Source organism: Mus musculus, chromosome 13 (assembly GCF_000001635.26).
Source record: "Mus musculus strain C57BL/6J chromosome 13, GRCm38.p6 C57BL/6J".
Classification (NCBI taxonomy): Eukaryota; Metazoa; Chordata; class Mammalia; order Rodentia; family Muridae; genus Mus; species Mus musculus.
The window spans coordinates 63,232,069-63,252,652 of record NC_000079.6 but is presented as its reverse complement, the minus strand read 5'-3'; the positions used below and the strand labels follow the sequence as shown (position 1 = coordinate 63,252,652).

Sequence of the window (20,584 nt, the reverse complement as noted above, 5' to 3'; positions counted from 1 at the left end):
TTTACAAATCATCAAGTTATGAACATGTACAAACATGGAAGCATTACAAAAAAAAAAAAAAAAAAAAAAAAACCTAGGGAACATAGCCACTAAAAATATTTGAAGACTGCGGGGAGGCCAGTAGGGTGGAGCCACGCTGCATTCCAACATAAGATGGCCACTTATGTTTGATTCAACACACATACACATACCACAGCACACACACAGTACACATACACACACACACCACAACACACACACACAGCATATACATGCACATAACACACATACATATACTCACACACACACACCACACATACACATACATACCACAGCACACACAGAGCACACATACACACACACCACAACACACACACACAGCATATACATGCACATAACACACATACATATACTCACACACACCACACATATACACACAGCACACACACACACACACATACCACAGCACATACACACACACACAACACACAGCATATGCATGCACATAACACACATACATATACTCACACACACACCATACATATACACACAGCACACATACACACACATACCACAGCACACACAGCACACATATACACACACACACACAACACACACACAGCATATACATGCACATAACACACATACATATACTCACACACACACACCACACATACACACCCACACCACAACATACACACAGCATATACATGCACATAACACACACATATACTCACATACACACACACACCATACCATACACATACACCATACCACACAGCACACTTGCATGCACACACGAATAACATATACATACTTTTATGCTACAGCTCTTTGGTCTGTGACAAACATCACAGAAACTTCCAATAATCTGTACCCTACAGACATACCACTTTAATGTCTCCTGAAGATGTCTGGCTATTACAGCAGCAGCAGCAGCAGCAGCAGCAGTCTTTCCTGTCCATTCTTTGATGGTGAGCCAGTGCAATCTGTGCCTGTGCATTCCTAAGCAAGCCACAGCATAAGGCTTCCCTTTGGGAAGGCCATGTAGGGGAGCACTAGATTTCTCTCCCGTCTCCCTCAGTCACCAGGATCCATACGCAGCACGCCCAGCCTCGCATTTCATTTATCATCATCCAGAACCCCAAACTGATCAGCTTCTACCCATATGGATGTTACAGACAACTGGAAAATTCAATAAAAAGGAAGCAAAGGAGAATCAGGCCACCACACAGCCTAGGAATTAAACTCGAGAGCATGCAGGGTCTCGTAACTACGGTAAGCGTCTGCCCTGGAGAAGCTGTGAGAGAGCTCTTAAGCCGCCCACTCCTTACAGCAGTCGGCAGTCGCCTCCCTCTCTTCTTAAGAGGCCCATACACAAATAGGTTCTAGGATCTCAGTGATTGTTAGAACAGAACAGAGCTTGTTCCTCAAGTTGCTTGATTTGTGGCTTTTCCAGTTGTTTTTGACAGCTTCCTGCTGGTGATGATTTTATTTTGTGAACTTGCCTCAATTCTGTAGTCTTCCTAACACTACAACACAGTACACAGTGAGATTTCCGTCAGTCCAAAACACTAGTCTTCTTTAACGCTCTGAATCTCTCAATATGACCAAGAATATCCAAGGGAAACAGTAGTCTCATAGACAACAAGAGTTCACTTTTTATAATAAAATGAATTAAAACATGACACACTTCTGCTCCATGAAAGGTAAGGAGCTAGGATCGTCCCCTTTCTCTGGCCGTGCAGGAGCTGTGCACTGCTAACTGTATATGCTCCAAGTGCCCACAGTGTCTGAAAATTGAAAGAGTCTGGGTGAAGAAATGACGCAACAACCAACCCAGCATAGGAACTGACTGTGGATCCACCTGAAATGCAGGATTGGTAGAAAACAAGCCCTCGGCATCATGAAAAACATGTTTCAGACATTCGATGGAAGAGAGATGGCCCTTTCACCTGTTCGATACAACAGGGCGAAAAGGGACACAGGGAAGGCTGCTGCTGCTGCTCTGAGACAATGGTTTCCCAGAGTAAGGTCTGGACATGGGCAGGCTGCATTTGCTGCTGGTAGAGAAGAAAGATGGGAACAACCAAGGCTGAGCTTACTTCTCAGGCTATAAGTATGTGTGCTGGTGTGTTCTCTCTCAGCACACAGAGGAGAGAGTCCCACTCCACAAGCATGCAGACCATCAACCTTTCTCGCCATTTTTGAGGAGTAAGTATTTAGTGAAAGCCAGGTGTATATACCAGGTCACTTGCCTAATTCCCACCAGGCTCAGAAGGGGCACATACTTAATTTTTCTACAAGATGACATGATGTCCCTAATCTTGGTACAGCTGGGCTCTGCCCATAGTCTAAGGAACATAGCAAAAAGAAAAGAGGAAACTCTCTCCAAGACGCAGGATGCTGGCTGGCAGCAGCTTTAGACACAGTACTACATCAGACACCACTCCACACAGGGTGAGGAAGGGCATCTTTAGAAGACAGAAAGGAAGCCACACCAAAAAAGGCTTCCAGGACACAATAGGATCTAGGGCACAAGAGCTCTGTATCAGAAAGCAGGCTGCTACAAGCCAGCTGCCTAGACGGTATAGTGGCTCACTTGTGGAGACACCCAGATTTCCAACTGGAGGCACAGACAAGGGGGTCAGGGACTCTGGGGATCATCCACACTGCTGCTGGGGATGTGAAATAGAAACTTCTGAAGTCGGCTAGGCAAGCACCTGCAGCGGGCAGAGCCGCTCTAGCCCAGAGTGCCCCACAAAGGAAAAGAAAACACCTACACAAGGACAGCTTCCTGCGGTTCAGCGAAGCAGCACTCATAACATAAAAACGGCAAATATGCCTAACAACTTGTAAACAGATAAACAAGATGTACTAAGTCTGGCTGTGGAATATCACTTCAATGAAAAGAAACAACAAACTCAGAAGGAGTAAATTGCTGACACACAGAGAAATGACGGCCAGAGCCCCAAACTCAGGAAGACACTTAAGCCGTCTATAAGTCAACTGCAATAGAGTTTCTAGAAAAGGCAAACTATGAAGTCTGAAAGCATAGAAATAGGAATAGGAACGGGAATGGATCAGAATCTGACACAAGAACTCTAGATGACAGAGACATCTGAAATTGGGCTGTGGGTCTGCAGCTGCAGGACTCACCGCAAGCATTGGCCTGGCACGCTTGAGACCAGGGCTCCTCTCTCCCTCAAAGTTGGCCATGATGGTCAGACAGTTATGTAAGTTTCTTACAATGCAAAATAGTGCACATGTGTGAATTTTTAGGCATGTAAGATCTACCCAGCTCAATAGTCATTCAGAGACTCAAGGCTGTGCTTTGTGGGCTCTGGGGCAGCCAGCGTCCTTCCTCTCCACATCCGGAAGAGATGTGAGCTGGACCTTCGACACTGAACATGAAAAGATAGTTAGGGCCGCAACTGGAGACCACACTGCATGTCTATTTCCAGATCCCTTCGTGTGGCACCAGATTAAGGTCCCCTCCCCTGTACAGCCTTTTCCTAGACAACACAGTAACAGTAGGAACTGCAACTGAAAATTCACAGCAAGCCTTGAGTCCTACTATCTTGTGAGCAGAAACAGAAGAAAACCAAAAGCAAACACACACACACACACACACACACACACACACACACACACACACACACACACACACACCTACCTCGATCATTTTCCCCCGAGTCTACATGGTTCTTGGTACAAGCTAATCCAGTTTTCTTCCCTCCTTTTATATACATTAAAAATCAGTATTTTTCCATATGTCTATTTAGAGTGCAAAGGCTAAGAAGTCAACACTTTCAATTTGTGGATACATGAGATACTGAGACGCACAGGACCCATCATGCCTATTCACTTTGTATCGTCAAAGAGCCACTCACTTAAAAACAAACAAACAAAACATTAAAAAATAAAAGAGATCCCATTTTAACTATGGTGCTGGGAACATCGGATGCTCTCCCAGTGCCAGGACACAATATCCAAAAAACTCACAAGAGAATGAAAGTTAGGAAAACTCTCGAACTATGAATCACCATTCCCAATACTGAAACACTTTACTTCTTACTTTTTCTTGAAGCCAAATGTTTAAAGGGAAGAAAACAGAAACCCAACCAGTGAAAAGAAGAGGCGGGTGTGCTGGATGGAGGAGACAGGGAACCACCCACACCCAGTGTGGCCTACACTGGCCGAGTTGTGAGCAGAAGACAGATGCTAATTTCACACTTTATCTGTCCAGGATGACCATCTGAACGTCAACCGCAGAAATCACGGTCTCCTCAGTTCTACAAAATAGCCGGAGTTGAATGAACTAAACGCATCAGTGTCCTGCCGTCAGTCTGGAGGAGACCCACAGCTACTGCTGACCTACTGCGCTCATCCTGCACCTGAGATAGGGACCTCGTTAACTTTGTTTTCCAATCTGCTTTTCTCCAATTCTTATAATCTCTACTCCTTGCTCAGGGTTTTGTATGTCATGGATATGAAATGAAGTTAGTAATGAAGTTGTCTAAATAGACACAATTTGGTGAATAATGATTCAGAGATGAGGTCACACTGGCCTGGGATCTCTTGATCATCCTATTAAGTGTTGGCAGAACGTAGGTCATAGGCTTCAGTCTCACTTGCAAAGCCTGAGGGGATATACTATAAGAACGATGTTCTCAAGGAAGAAGACCACCACCACAGCTCACATGCAAATCAATCAAAGCCATTCCTGTCCCTGCCTACAAACCAGACAAAAGTATTAAAATGGATTCAGTTAACTCAGTTACTCCATTTCCCACCATAACTTCCAGCCCGGATGTGCGAAGCGTTGTGTCATCAAAAGAAGGTCCAGGCATGCGACAGGAGCGCAGGATGTTCTCGGATGAACGCATCACACAACGGAAGCCTTTGCTTCTGCTGTGCGGTTCGGGTTATTTCTTGCATATTGCTTTACAACTGATTGTTGGTGTGTCTTGTGTTATACCTTCACATAGCCAGAAACTACAGCTCATGTTTCCTTGGCATTTCCCAGCAGTTTTTGACAGAGAGCTTGTTGTATAACAAATTCAAGACAGTGTCTGGGGAAACTAGCTGACTTGAGTTTTCTATGTTACTCATCATCGAATAGGTAATTGTTTTTCTGTGTATTATTCTGTGAGCATATAGCTGAGAACATATAAACCCAGGGTTTGGTGAGAGTAAAACAGAACAGAGATGGAATTTTCCAGCCGAGAGGCTTCAGAAAGCACCTTGCTCCTAAGTTGCCTTCCCTGAGTGGCGCCCAGAGCCCTCCTCCCCCCACCCCCACCCCCACCCACATACAGAGCCGGAACCGCCCACATCTCTGTCAGTTCGGGTCTGCCTTTAACAGTTTCTACATTTCAAACATCTTAAGCACAGAGTCTAGAAAGGACATCAGAATAACAGATTCAAAACACGTCATAAATCAAGTCATTCGGTTTTAAGTCTATTCACAGAAAAGCCAAAAAACGTGTGCTCTTAACTTACAAACCAGAGAACTTAAACTCAAGGCCACAAGGCAACTGTGGAAAGTGACCCACAATAATCTACTCTTACAGTAAAATTTTTGGAATTTAAAGAAAAAGAAATCCAGACACCCAGAAAGGAAAACAAAAACCAACCAAACACCAGGTCACTCTGAAGAAAAGAAATGAGACCAAATAAATAACTACAAGTAAAATTTAAGGACAAACTTACAACCACACAGCCATGATTCAGTACTGTCACCATAACCCTTCCGAGAAGCAGACAACAGAACGAGCTTCCAAATATGGAAAGGAAGAGCTAACACCTGAGAGCGACCTTGAAGGGCTGGAGTGTGCCAGTGTCCTGAGGTCATATGTACTCCCTAGAAGGACAGTATACACCACTGCTCCTGCTGACAATGCCCGCACGTGAATTACAGGAAAAACAGTCGGCTTGTTCCCTGTTCAGACGTATTTACTTGGAAGTAAAAGGACATTTCAAGTCACATGATAAAGGGTGAAGGAACAGAAACGGTGTCTAATTTCCTTCCTGCTCATATCACACAATCGATACGAAAGAAAGGAGGGTGTTTATAAAAAATACCCTGGAGAGCCAAATCAGACGTTTCCCCAAATCCCCCCCAAAAGACAGGACCAACTCACTAGTTCATATGAAAGTGAAACTGAGGTAGGACTTTCACAAACCTGCCTGCCTGCGGCCTGTGGGGTAAAGGGGTTCTCAGAGGAAAGCAAACCCAGGGGCCAGCATCAGGCTCAGCCTCAGGTTCTCCCACCTCTAAGCCCTCCTTCTAGAAGACACTAAAGAGACTGTCTCCAGGAAAGCCAGGGAATCTTCATGGAAAACCAGTAAAGAACAAAATAAATAGCAAGCTTAAACAAAATGATAAAAGGTTTTGTTTTGGCTTTTTTTTTTTTTTTTGGTTAATTGCAGCATCATGGAGGATTGCAAACGTAAATACCACTGTGAGCTTCATCATCTAATCAATGCCACAAATACTTGTGAGGCCACATGTGGTCTTCTCCAAGTGCGGGGCTCTCAAGGTTGAATATATATCAGATACACATTGGCTGACGTCTAGGCTGAATACACTCAAGTGTCCGCCTGCTGTAACACATAATTAATGGAAACAATGACAGGTCCTAACCCAAGGTGACACCAGTAGGTGCTACTAAAAATAACACATCTTATTAGTGCCATATGAGCACAGGCACAAAACAGCAGCTCATTAAAATGCCTAAGATGAGAGTGAGTGCCAAGGAAAGCATTCTGTCACAGGAATGAAATTAACGCTGCCTATAAAAGTAACTAAAAAGCCACAAGAATGTTCTTCTCCCACCTCCCTTTTCCACTCTTATGTTTTATATGAAAATAGCTTTCATCTTTCGATGCAGGAAAGAATTGGTGGTGGCTGGCATCAAACACACTGAAATCAACACAAGTGTAATTATCAGCATACTTTCAAGTGTTTTCAAAATACATGCTGGTTGAGATTGTCTCAATTTAGAAATGTGCGCTTTGTGCTGGTGGTTGAGGACTAAGAATTTTAGGATACTGCCCAAAGCATTATTTTTGTAGCAGTTACTTGACTAGCTAATATTGCACCAACGTACACAGAGTGTCCGATGCAGTCTGCACTGTCTTTGTGTGGGTTGTGGCGGGCTTCAGTGGGACATTCACGTCAGCTGCTGCACATAAATCACTCAGAACTGGGCTTGACACTCGGCAAGTGTCAGCTATGGGTGCATTAATGGTTCCACTCAGAGAGGCTGTGAGGAGGTGCGTGGGGACGAGCGGGTGACTGTTGTTAGGAGTAAGTGCTGAGGGCAGCCGGTCATGGTCTTAATTTTTCCTGTTAGACCAGTTTAAAGCTGGCAGGGATTTCAGAACACACAGAGATGTCAGAATCTCTTCTGGTTTTAAGTTGTAGACTCTTAAAAAGAATCAGTCTAGGGAACAGATGAAAATTTAATGGTATAACATTACACAAACCAGACTGTCTTCCTGAGGCTACAAAATATAGCAATTTTCTCTTGGTCCAGCTTAAAGAGAGCAAAAATGTCAAGATCTTGCATGATTTGATCTGACATGAGATTTGGATATAGAATGTTCAATATTGTATTTGTTAAAGATTTATTATAAATACAAGGGTAGGAAGAGGTATAGAAACAAGGCCCAGGTACACAGGATTACTTAAGCATCTAAGCAATACAGTAAACTGCATACAGACACACAGACACACACACACACAACCCTCCCCGGCTTGGTTGCTTCATAACAACTTTCATTAATTACTCTGCACCCATCACTCACATAAGTCCTTTTCCAAAGGCAAGGCCCAGGACACAAAGACACTCTCTGAGGAGGTGAAGGGCGGCTGGTAATTCATTAGAACCCATAAAGCTTTTCTATGGAAATCAAGAATCAATGAAGCTATTGTATGAGACCATAGCTCGGCAAGTGTGGACTAGTTATGGATTCTCACAAAGCAACAGTACTCTTAAAAGAGGCAAGGGCACCATGCCTAGGAAACTCCAGGGGAGCCTTGCCTCAGGTATAAGGGCAGCCACCCATACCCACCAGGTTGCTGGGTGCAGGGAGTGGCTACCAGTAACTGTGGGCACTTGGCTGCATGCTCCCAGCTCTCAAGGGTTGCTTTTACTACTGGCTTGTGCATCCAGGGCTACAAGTGATTGAAGTCTATCAGCCGCCACTGGCTGCTGTGAGTCCAGTAAAGAGTTAAGTAACTTTAAAACAAAACAAAAATCTTAAATACTGGTTTCCAGAATTACAACAGAATATAAAAGACTTATGTCACAAAAGACAAACACTGTGACAAACTATTTCAAGCCTAAATCACCTACCTTTAACATTCTGGGTGCGCTCGCGCTCGCTCGCTTTCTCTCTCTCCCTTTCTCTCTCTCTCTCTCTCTCTCTCTCTCTCTCTCTCTCTCACACACACACACACACACACACACACACACACACACACACACACACACGGCAGAAGTGTAGCAAGTGCACACTGCGTCTCAAAGGCGTAAACAGAATGTAGACCTCCCTGAATTCACAGACTTAAAAGTCACGGTGCATTCTCACCCCAACAGAGATCACCACTGCTTTTGTGGCTCCAAGTCAAGTGTGTAATAAGAAAGGTGTTGTAAAAACAGATTAAATTGCTCCAAACTTTAGCATTTTATCAGAAGGAGAAGAGACAGAGCTGACTACTTGCCGCTATGGGCCATGAACAGCTCGGGCCATGTGCCTCACTCCCCTGTTCAGTCTTTATATTTAACCTGGACACATCACTATGAGTTTAAGAAAATTGTAAGCTCCAAATTGTGACAGAAGTCAACAGTGTCGGCTCTCGGTGACACTATGACTCACAAAGGCTGGTTCACCACCCTCTGGACCTTTGCTTCAGATACACCAGACACAGAGGATGGCTTGTGAGTCACCCCAGTGGCTGGAAAGCCAGCCTATGAATACTTCTGATCTCAGCATGCACACAAAGGCTAAAATGGAAATGGCAAAGGGGGTTTTCTCTAAGTTATTAAATGTGCAGTAATCAAGAAGTCGGAGTCTTTTGAATCTTACAATAGAGAGTTTTCTTTAAACTCCAAGTGCATTGTCTTTAAAATATACCATTGCATAAGGTGCTATTGTGTTATATATTTTAGTTCTTAGAATAATGAAGTTATCTAAACTCTATTTTCATGTACATACCTTAAAATATTAATTCTTACTGTATAATAGTGATACACAATTTATGTTTAAAAGTTAATGTGTTCTTCCAAAGTCAATAATAGATCATGTAGCAAAAGCTATTACAGTTAACACGCGTGCGCGCGCGCACACACATACACACATACACACATACACACACACACATACACACACACTCTTTTCACTGTTGGAATCACAGCTCTAGCCAGCCCCACAGAGCTAGCCCAGGACTGTAGTCTGTGTGCTATGCACATTCTCGTTTTTTTGTAGCCAAATTTACTCAGACTAAATAACAAGCATTTGAAATAACAGAGAAAGGAAGAACATCAGAGTGGGTGGGAAACAATTCAGGAGCAGGAGAGAGGACACGGGCTTGAGGTAATCTGGTTACAGCCGTGGCAGAGATAGGAAGCTAGGACAACATGGAAAGGGATGTCAAGGGACATCCTGTGGAGATGTAAAAGGGAGAATGAAGAATGATGGTCCTTCAGATGGGTACATAAAGTCCTTAAAGATGGCTTCCTGATAACAGGAATGGCCAGAGAGAGACAGGACATGAGGCCAGGGCAGTTAGGAAAGCACTCCAGTCACTCACAGGGTGAGGTGGCAAAGTCACTCAGCTTGTTCCATTTGCTTCTTCACAGCTCAGACTTCACTGCACTGCTTTTCTGGCTCAAACTCTCAGCTAATATTTCAAGCTCCATCAGACTATGCCCATCATTTAGTGCCTGAGATGATTTCTTTAAGGGTAAAACAAAATGTTTCCCATAAAATGGCATTCTTTCCACACAGCTCGGATCCTGGCCTGCTGCCTGCCGTGGCTGTTTTCCTTTCTCAAGTTATCCCAACAGTTCTGTTTTTACCAGGCAGTAAGAGCCGCCTCCACCCATGGAAGGAAAACGTTGCAGTCCTAGCATAGTTAGTACCGGCCACTTAGCTGAAGTCACTCGGATCTAGTCCACAGACCATTCGGCCAGATCCACCTAGCCCAGTCCAGTTTGGTCTGATCTGGGTTGACTTCTGAGAGCCTCAAGTGGGGGACATTTGAGGAATGGAGGACATGGAGAGAGGACATCTGGTCATCAGGGGAGAGGGCAAGGACAAAGAAGACAAAGGGGCAGACAACAGCTAGGTCTAGAACATGCATGCCTGACATGAACACTCTTATTTCAGTCTTGCTAGACCAGTGAACGCAGACACATGCACAGTGGGGCACAGAAAGTACATGTGTTAACTTGCTTGTGGCCCAGCAGACATCTCAAATTTTGTTTTCCTTTTTATTTTATTTTGAGACAGATCTCTTTACACAGCCCTGGCTGTCCTGAAACTATGCAGACTAGACTAGCCTTAAACTCATGCCTTTGCCTCTTGAGTGCTGGGTATTAAGGTACAAGCCAGGCAACTTATCAGAATCAACAGTGAGCGACCTACTTCAAGGCCCCCCAGCAACAGGATCAAGTCCTAGCACCAGACTTGGCATGAACGCTCACCTCAGTAATCCCCTAGGTCCTGTGCCTTTCAGGTTGCACTCTAATGCCCTTGGGTCACAGATCTGACTGCTCACCTGGTCCTGCACAGTGCCTGCCTTCCTTGTCAGACTCTTCTCCCAGGTGTGACAGGGAAAGTGCCTGTTGGGCTAGCCGGGGGGGAAAAGAGGTGGGGATACCACACAAACACATATCTCTGGGCACACCAGATGTCCTTGCACTCCTAGAAGGGAAGGCCATCCAATTCAGCTTCAAGTTCTTTAAAACCACTACCCACATTGTCTAGGAACAAAGTCAGAGGTGGTTTTTCCAGTGGGCCTATCTGGGCACAATGAAGGGATGGTTGGGGGAGAGCTTCCACTGTACTGGAAGATGGAGGCCTCCATTGTTTTTGCCTCCCCAATTCTTAGAGACAGTTACTGCTTCAGATTTTGGTAGTGGAATTACCAAGTACTCGATAATGCCTCCTATTTCCATGTGTGGATGATCTTATTTCTTGCTTAATAATTATACCTACAAACATTTGTTCAAGTGCTAGGCATACCATGTTTTCATTCTTTAGCTATTTTATGATCTCATTCATTAGTCACAAACCTTTTAAAGCCACCTAAATTGTGAGAGAACAACAATCACAACCTGCCATAGCATCTAAGGTATGGCTCCAAAGCCGTAAGTTTAAGAGTTGGTTTCTTATCACTGTTAACTTAGTTGACACACACACAGCTTGCTCTATACAAGGCTGGGAGGGAGAGCACTCTCACATAATTTGAGCCCCTTGCATGTCTCCAGCAATATGCCTAGCTAGTTCTTTTGCCTGGTCTCTTCTGAGTGGCCCTGAGTGCCCTCAAGTGCATACTGAAACTTCACATCACCATTACCGTGAGCTCTGTGCATGTTCTCAGACGCTCAATGCCCATACTAAGGCAACACAGGAGCTGGTAGCATAGTTATCAGCGAGGATTTGGCTTCAGAGCCCAGTGATTCATCATCTATCCCAGCAGCAGAACAACACACCGCTATTTTAGTCCCTTAGTGCAATAACTGTCTTCCTGCCCGCCCAACTGCAAAAGTATATTTAAGCAAAATTGACAAAACCAAAACATGTCATTAACATTTGCCCCCTTTCCAGTAAGTAAGAAAAAGGGCTAACAGGCTACTCACCTGATTTCAAATTATCACAAGTTTCAACCCCACGCATTCACAACAGGAAGCAGCGAGCAAGGTCTACAAAGTAACTATTAAAATTCCAAATTCAGGAGGAAAAATGCTGAGCAAAAAGGAAAATTGGTCCTGGCATGTCTGAAGTTGCCCACTTCTCACACTGCCGGTCTCCAGTTCCCACAGGATTCCTGATAGGGGTTTGGCTGTGTGGGCCCATGTGCTGATGCCTGCCTGTGGATGTCTGCCTGGAAGCTTTCGTTTCTCGAGGCACCCCTGCAGTGTACGGAACACGTGACAGCCCCCCATCCCGGTCAAGGCGGACACCGCTGTTTATCTGTTTCCCACACAAGTAAAGCTTTCTTGCTGGAAAGCACAAACTCCCCAAACGCTGTTCTAGCGGAGACTGAATCTTGGGCTCAGCAGCACACAGGAGCTCCTCCCAGCAGCACCCTCCAGGGCCTCCTACCTTTTCAAAGGCGACTTCTCGCTTCCCTCGTTTGCGTTTTCGGGGTCTGCGGTTGACTCGAATCCATTTCGCCACCTGAAGTCAAAACCCAACAGCATTTCAAGCAGGCCGAGGTACGGGGGTCCGCCTCACCTGAGCAGCCGGTGCTGCTGCCACCTCTGCCCGCTGGTACTTACCTCGGAGCCTACTTGCCGTGCGAGCCTACTCGGCGAGCAGTCCTCGGCCTTGCGCTCCTCCTGCAGCGCCTGTGGGGAGAACAAGTCAAGTTCACCGAGCCCAGCGCCACAAGCGCGACACCTCGGCGGGGGCGGGCGGGCGAGCAGGCGGGCTGGCGGGCCGGCGGGCGCGGGCGGGGCGGGGCCTGCCTTAAAGGTGTAGGCTCCCAGGTCCTGGCTGTTATTGTTCTCAGAAAGCACCCTCTGCCTTGACCTGTGCCCCTACGCGCCTCGCCCCATAGATCCACCCACCCACCCACCCATCCATCCATGCATTCATCCATCCACCCACGAGCACAACACTCCCCCGGGTCTAGTCAGAGGCTCGGGTTACGGAATGGAGGGACCCTGAGCTCGGGATTCCGAGGGAAAGTAAGTTTTCTGCCAGCACCACCAAGGTGGCAGGTGACCTAGGGAGTCCAGTGTTCACGTGTCACCAAGCACATGGAAGGGGGGTCCTCCTGTTCCACAGTTAAGGATGGACTCGCCCCATGTACCTCTGTCCGTCTGTGCCAGCCAGGCCTGAGGAGAGGCTGCTGTGCTGCCTGGGCTGGCTGACTCTGCTGCCCTTTAACTTTATCACATTTCTTTTAAAAAAAAAAAAAAGTCTGTCGGGCCCTCTTTATTGCTACTCCATCCTTCTTTCAAGATCAAAAGGTTTGGATCAAAGGCAAGATCAAACTCCGGACTTTAAATAGAAGCAACTTCGCCATGGAGTACTTTACACAAAGAGGAGCTGCTTAATGAGACATCAGAATGGAAAACTTTATTGTACCCTCCATTCCCAAGCACAGCCAGACCCTCGTGTGGCCACTAAAGATGGCTATGTCCTAAAATAGACAACAGGCCTGCTTGTGTAGGGGAATCTTAGCAGTGTTTGTATTTCCAGAAATGTAAACCAAACAAAAACAACAAAACTCTAGAATGTAAGTGGATGCAGTCAGTTCTGTACCTCACTATCCAGGTACAAAAATGCATGTTCATTTGCTAAGTATCTTACGTATATTAAGCGGTCTTACATACAGGTACAACCATCACATCCAACTTTACCCTGCTTTAAGGGGAATGCATAGAAATATGTAATGCTTTGGAAAGCGGGGAAGCACACACACATAAATCGGTAAAAATTATCAACAACATGCAGAAATCTACTTAATTTTAAACAGAAAGATAACTTTGAAGTATTCAAGCTTCCTGCTGCTACTCACAATTCCAGAATCAATATACATCCATCCTGGCAGACACTGCCTTTGATCATTAATTTTTCCCCTTGGGTGTTTACTACCCTTAGGAACACTAACATAAGGAGTTCAACGCAAAGAGTTTATTATTAGTAAGAAAGGTAACTATTGCAAATTAAGCTGTACACAGACATTTATAAGAACTTGTTATGGCTGGATAGCATTTAAAGCATTTAAAGGCTTCCCCCCTCCCACTCCCCCTTGGTCCTACAATTTTCATTTCGTTGTAATCTCAAATCACATGTGTATGTGAAACTGTGCTCAAATCCATAACCCCCACAGAGCCACTGGTAATATCTTAGGAACCAAAATCTAGAGCTCTGGTCCTCACCAACAGCCCCTTTTAGCCCTGCCCAGCCCCGGAGTGCGCAGGAGCACTGACTTAGACTGAGTGGTCCCCTAATGTGTCCCCTTGCCCCATAGTCCTTTCTATAGAGAAGCCATGAGAGTCTTTCCAAAGGAAATTACAATCCCATCCCTTTGCTTTACTGGAAACGCATGGCCTGCCTCTGGCTTCTACCTGAAGTATCATGTCTGAAAGGTTTCTCCTCCCTATCCAGCTCAAAGTCCAATAGTCCCCAGTATTCTAGTAGCACCCTGCCTGTATCACCTTTTGCAACTCTGTCACTGAGGCCTCATTATTAGAGCAGGGTTAAGTTTCAGATCTTGAAAGCGCGTATCTCACACCCCTCCCACACACACTCATCATTTCCATTGCATATTTTATAAAACGCACTTACACTTTGCATTTCGTATGTCTGAAGAGCCAGTGTTAAACTGAAATCAAGCCCTCATCTTATATTAGGCTTACTCAGTACGGCACGATTTTTATGGCTATTAATTTTTAATCTACCATGTGGGTATGTAGGTGGGGCGAAGTGTGTGTGTGTGTGTGTGTGTACATGCCATGTCATGTGTGTAGAGACAGAGGATAATGTGCAAGTCAGGCCTCTCCTACCTCGTGGGATATGAGATAAAGTTTAGGCTGTCAGCTTTGCAGCAATCACCTTCAACCTGCGAAGCCATCTTGCCACCTTGTTATTTATTTTTATTATTAACTGATTAAATATCTATCTCCCTGATGATACTTTAAGCTCCTGGAATGGCTCTATCCTGTTTGTTTGTTTTTCTTGATTTTTGTCTAGACATTAAAACAGGGCCTAACACACAACAGATATTCGATGTCTTAACAGTGAAGGGAGCTAGAGTGAGAGTTCAGTGGATCAAAGCTCCTGCTCCTAAGCTGACGACCTTGGTTCAATCCCAGGGTCTACATGGTGGAAGGAGAGAAGCAACGATACACTCCTTCCATGGCACTTGTCTGGCACACACTCATACAGTAATAAATAAATAAATGTAATAAAATTTTATTTAAGTTAAATACAAGTAGACAGGGACAGAGGAACACACAGTATCCAGTTTAAGGGTGGTTTAATCTTATAATGATTATGTCTCTAATTAACTCCACTTTCTCTAACTGCTGGAATATCACCATTTGTAAAAAAACACAGACTTTTACATTTGAAGAAAAAAAAGAGGGACACATTTCTAAAATGACTTAAAAAACAAAAATTGAAAATAAAAGGTCCCGGGCTGGTGAGATGGCTCAGCGGGTAAGAGCACCCGACTGCTCTTCCGAAGGTCCAGAGTTCAAATCCCAGCAACCACATGGTGGTTCACAACCACCCGTAACAAGATCTGACTCCCTCTTCTGGTGTGTCTGAAGACAGCTACAGTGTACTTACATATAATAATAAATAAATCTTAAAAAAAAAAAAAGAAAAAGAAAATAAAAGGTCCCTATATACCACTAATTCAAATTACATCTTGGTGCTGAGGGCTGAATTTAACCCAGAATGAAGGATATAACACTAGAAAAATTAATGTTCTTATTGTTCAACACAACCTGAATAAATTTCTCTGGTGTCTACTTAAATCCCTTCTTGCTTATGAGTTAATGCAAATGTCAGTAGACTATGGAGAAACCTTTAAACACATTGAAAATTTGCAGTCAGGGACAGATAGTCTAGCATACTCCAGAGTGACAAACGTACTTTCAAGATATCCTTTAAAAATGGACTGTTTTATGTTTGGATTATATCTTTTTAAATGCCTCAGCTAGTTGACAGGCATGTTTGGAAAGGAAGTTTTTCTAAGAAACTTTTTGTCAAAGCAGTTCATAACAGTCAAAGAAAAATTCAGAGCCTAAGGAAATGCCATTGCTTTTAAACAAAAGCCCTGCTAAATACAGAAACTGGAGATTATTTTCACAGAGAAAGTATTTTTTGGTTTTCTCTTTCAATCTTTTTTTTTTTTTTTTTTTTTAGTGGAAGAGGAAGTTATTCTCTCACGGGAAAAGGGTCTTGATGCCAATCTCGTACTGATTGGGTGGGTGCTCTCTTCCTGCTTCTATTTGGTGAACGAAGCATAACACAGAGGAATGAGGAGAGTCCACAGGAAGCCCTGTAGGGCAAACATAGGGAGCCCTTTAATTATTCCAGCAGACAGCAAATTATGCTCCCCTGGGCAAAGGCAAGGGAGAACCATCTGTAGAGAGAAGCCAAGGACTTTGGCTCCCAAAGGATCTAAGGGCTCTGTTACTAACCTATGCCAGGCTTATAGCATCAGCACTGGAGAGACTGTTGCAGGATTGTGAGTTCTAGGACAGTCTGAGCAACAGAATAAAACAAAACAAAACGTCAGGACAGAGGGTGTCTGCAGGGTCTGCAGATATAGTTACCTATAGATGAAGCAACAGGAACAAGTCAGAATTAAAACTGACCCTGACCGAGTGTTACAGCTTTAAATTTTGACTGAATGTAACACACCTTAGGTGTTGTTTTCTCTGAGTTTAGAAGAAAGCATACTCTTTTTGTCTTCTTCATCGGTGCTATGACGGAGGCCTTAGTTTCTTTCTGAGGGAGATTTCAGCCCTGTCAGGTGGATATAATCCTGCAGCCCAATTTTCAGGACAGAAGTATGGATCACACCGGGTAGGCCACCGCAGGCTTAGCTCCCTGCCCAGATTGTTTTCCTGTTTGTAAGTGCTGCCCTGACCTCATCAATGCTACCCAGAATGCTCTGCGAGCCCAGGCTAGTGGACAGTGTGTAAGATGCTGCTGTCCCCTTCCCCTGTACTTTAGCACTAAGGGCTGAGCCTGGGCACATGGACCCTAGCCAAGGGCTCCTCTACTGGACTGTGCTCTTTGCTGTAAGCTCATGATCCTCAATAAGGAGCTGAGGGAGGCTAACTAATGGTGCTGTGCTAACAAAAAACAACACAAAAACAAAACAATCACACCTACCACAGGCTCATGCCCATTTCCCAGACTATGGATGATGAAACTTCTCCTGGGGAGGGGTGGGGGATGTGGCTGAGTTCATGCTTAGGTCCAGTCAGACCTCTATAAAGCTGGCCCTGTAAAGGACTCCATCTTCCTGTGCTCTAGGCATGACCTCTTACCATGTAGATCTGCTGAGATGATATCCACCCCTATGGGGGGGGGGCATCAAGAGAAAAAGCCCTGTAAATCCACTGCTGTGCTGACTGGGACCTGGCTATTTCTTCCCTCAGTTTTACTTCTCTCTGGTACCAATGTCAGGAATGGTCAGACAAAGGCACCTTGTTTCTTGTCATCCTTCTCATGGCATGGAGTTTTGGGGTCCTCCTTAGCCAGAACAGGAACCTCAGGGACAGTTTGCTGGATATTACCTAAGCTCCTTGCCCATCTTCCTGCCAAGTTCTGCCATTCTGTTTTGGAAGCTGCCTTAACTCCATTTTGAGCAGGAGAGGTCTGAATAAATAAAAGTATTGGGTTTTACTTTCTTTCCACTTTAATTTGCATTTCTCCTTGGTGAGCTGGAAAATGTCATGTTTCCAGCATTTCTCTCCATTAATACAATACTTGGAAGTTACATATGAATGCTAAAGCCATATGGTTATGTTCATTATGAAGTTCAAAGAAAATATTAGGAAACAACAACAGTAAAGATAATACCACATATGTACCACAGAGGTGTCTTAAGAATGTTGACCATGGGGCTAGAGACAAGTCAGTGCTTAAGAGCACTGGCTGCTCTTCCAGAGGTTCTGAGTTCAATTCCCAGCACCCACATGGCTGTTTATGACCATCTACAAAGGGATCTGATGCCCTCTTCTGGCATGCAGGTGTACATGCAGCTGAGCACTCATCCATTCAAGAAGGAGGAAGAGGAGGAGGAGGAGGAGGAAAAGAAGGAAGGAAGGAAGGAAAGAGAGAGAAGAGAAGAGAAGAGGAGAGGAGAGGAGAGGAGAGGAGAGGAGAGGAGAGGAGAGGAGAGGAGAGGAGAGGAGAGAAGAGGAGAGAAGAGAAGAGAAGAGAAGAGAAGAGAAGAGAAGAGAAGAGAAGAGAAGAGAAGAGAAGAGAAGAGAAGAGGCGAGGAGAAAATGTTGACCAGTTTAATGATATCAAGGCCAGAGGAAAGGTGTTCTGAAGTGCCAGCTATCAGAGATCTCAAGAACCTTGCAACTGGTAGAAAACCAGAACAGCTCACTATCAACAGAAGCAGTTTACACAGCACTGGACACTTAAGCTGCTCTGCCTATGCCGCTTGGGGTCACTGCTTAAGAATGGAGACAATGGGTCTTAGGTAATTTCAGTGCCTTTATCACTTCATATAGCCTGGCCCTTAAGTTCTGAATGGAACATCCACTGTGACCATGTCCCTTTAAAAATCTTGTTTATTATATGGATATGATTAATCCCAGGTCAAATTACAGACCACAAAATGTAACCCAACCCCATAACATCTGCTATAAGAGACATTATCATATATTCTTCACCATAAGTATGGCTGTAGTTTGTGTGTGTGTGTGTGTGTGTATGAATGTGTGTGTGCAGATGTGCATGCATGTGTGCACGTCAACATAAAGGCAATAGGTCAATCCTGGGCGCTGTCCCTTGAGAACTATTCACTTTAGTTTCTGAAACAGGGTCTCTCATTGGGCTGAAGCTTGACAAGGTGGCCACAGTCTGGCTGCCTTGCCTCCCCCGGTCTTTGTTATACCTGTTCTGTGGATCAAATTCAGGTCATCACACTTGCATGGCAGGCATTTTATTGAGTGTGTCATCTCCCCAGCCCCTGACTGTAATTCTTCATGTCACCTTGACATTTACTCATAGACACTATAACCTTAAAGGGTCATCATAGGTGAAATACTAAATCACATACAGGGGCTTTCCATCTGCAGTTCCTACCTCTAAATCCTCTTTGAGAATCACCGTGTATGTGTCTCACAATGTGTGTGTGTGTGTGTGTGTGTGTGTGTGTGTGTATGTGTGTAAGAGAGAGAGAGAGAGAGAGAGAGAGAGAGAGAGAGAGTATAAATACGGGTATGTGTGTATGTGTCAGTGTGGGTATGTGGTGTGGTGTGGTGTGGTGTGGTGTGGTGTGGTGTGGTGTGGTGTGGTGTGAGGGGATGTGTTGATATGAGGTGAGTGTTGGGGTAGGGGTGTTACAAATCTCACCATTTGGGGCCCTCTATGATTTATGCCTCACAGTCATCTTAATGTCCTCTTTTTCAGTAATTTCAATGTGCTAACAGTGCTGAGAAACACTAATTTGGGTGTTTTTAATGATGTCCTATATGTAACAGCTACCAAAAAAAAATTATAGATATTTGGGAGGCATCTAACTTTGAAGGCCAATGACACAGAGGGTGTTGTGTTCTATGACAGCAAGTTCCCATGGGTGGAAAGAAGGGAGACATGATGATGAAGAGGATGGACTGTTGGGCTGACACAGGGAGCATTTCCCATCACTTCTATTTAGGAATAAACTAAGGACATGAATAAACAAGCCTACAAAAAGACTTAAACAATATAAGATTTCAATGGCCCTCCCATGAAGAAGCAAGGAATACTTTTGAGATTCATGGTTAATACAATTCTGGGTCTTGCACAAAGACCTTGACACGTGTCTTTGGGGGGAGGGGGAGGGGGAGGGGGGGTGCTGGTTTAATGCTGGCCTAGAGCACTGTCTACAGAAGGTATCACTTCCCATGGTCTGATTACAGATCTAGCCTAGAATCAGGGAGGAGGCCTATTCCAGTGGAAAAGACCCGTTGCTATGTACAAAGGGATTGCTTCATTCAAGAGTAGCCATGCTGGCTGACTTCCTTAAGTTGTGGGTAGCCTGCTCAAGCCAAATGGGTTCCCTTGATTAGAAAACACACACACACACACACCCTCATGCATGCATGTTGGGAGAATTAATGACAAACATCTCCCCAAAGGCACAAACACACATATATTGTCTGATGGTATTTTACTAGCTGGAAAGCCAGCAGCACATGTGGATACTTTCCCTTCATTTCATGGGGTGGGATTTGGCATGGCATGGTATGGTGTGCAGAAGTGTGTGCATGCGTCTGTGCCGCTGCCCCATGTGCCAAGGTGTGCAGAAGTGTGTGTGCACGAGTGGATGTGCCACTGTCCCATGTGCCTGTGAAGGAAGGGCTGTGTAAGAAGTCTATGACCCCAGAAAATCTATTCTTTTATAAAATTTCCCACTCAGAAGAGATTGTTGGTCATCAGGCCTTTAAAAGGAACTTAAATAAGTTGCAATTTACAAACAGAAGACTGTGCCTGAATCATCTCTATTAACAAGCATTATAAAAATCTCTCCCTCATACACACAGAGGAAAGTACAGTCTACCACTGTGAAGGGTTGCTAACTCTAATACAAATAATTATGATAGAAAGCCAGTTTCCAGGGTGTTTGTTCACTGAACAGTTAGCTCCGTAGAAGGAGGTGCCCTGGGAAAAC

The 20,584-nt window shown here is 44.6% G+C and overlaps 1 protein-coding gene across 4 annotated transcripts in view; it reads right to left on the bottom strand.

The window, feature by feature from the left end:
* Aopep (aminopeptidase O) overlaps positions 1-20,584 on the bottom strand; it is a 361,204-nt gene that overhangs the window by 73,444 nt on the left and 267,176 nt on the right. For 2 of the 4 annotated variants that reach the window (NR_110521.1, NR_110520.1), the window contains exons 1-2: positions 12,498-12,624; positions 12,322-12,396 (exon numbers count right to left, since the gene is read on the bottom strand). Coding sequence is in view for 2 of the 4 variants with exons in the window: in NM_001289926.1 (NP_001276855.1) it covers positions 12,322-12,396; positions 12,498-12,566 (144 nt within the window). In the remaining 2 variants the exon portion in view is untranslated. Of the gene's footprint in view, positions 1-12,321; positions 12,397-12,497; positions 12,625-20,584 lie in introns of those variants that run through there. The other 2 variants (NM_001289926.1, NM_001289924.1) reach the window with 1 other exon arrangement.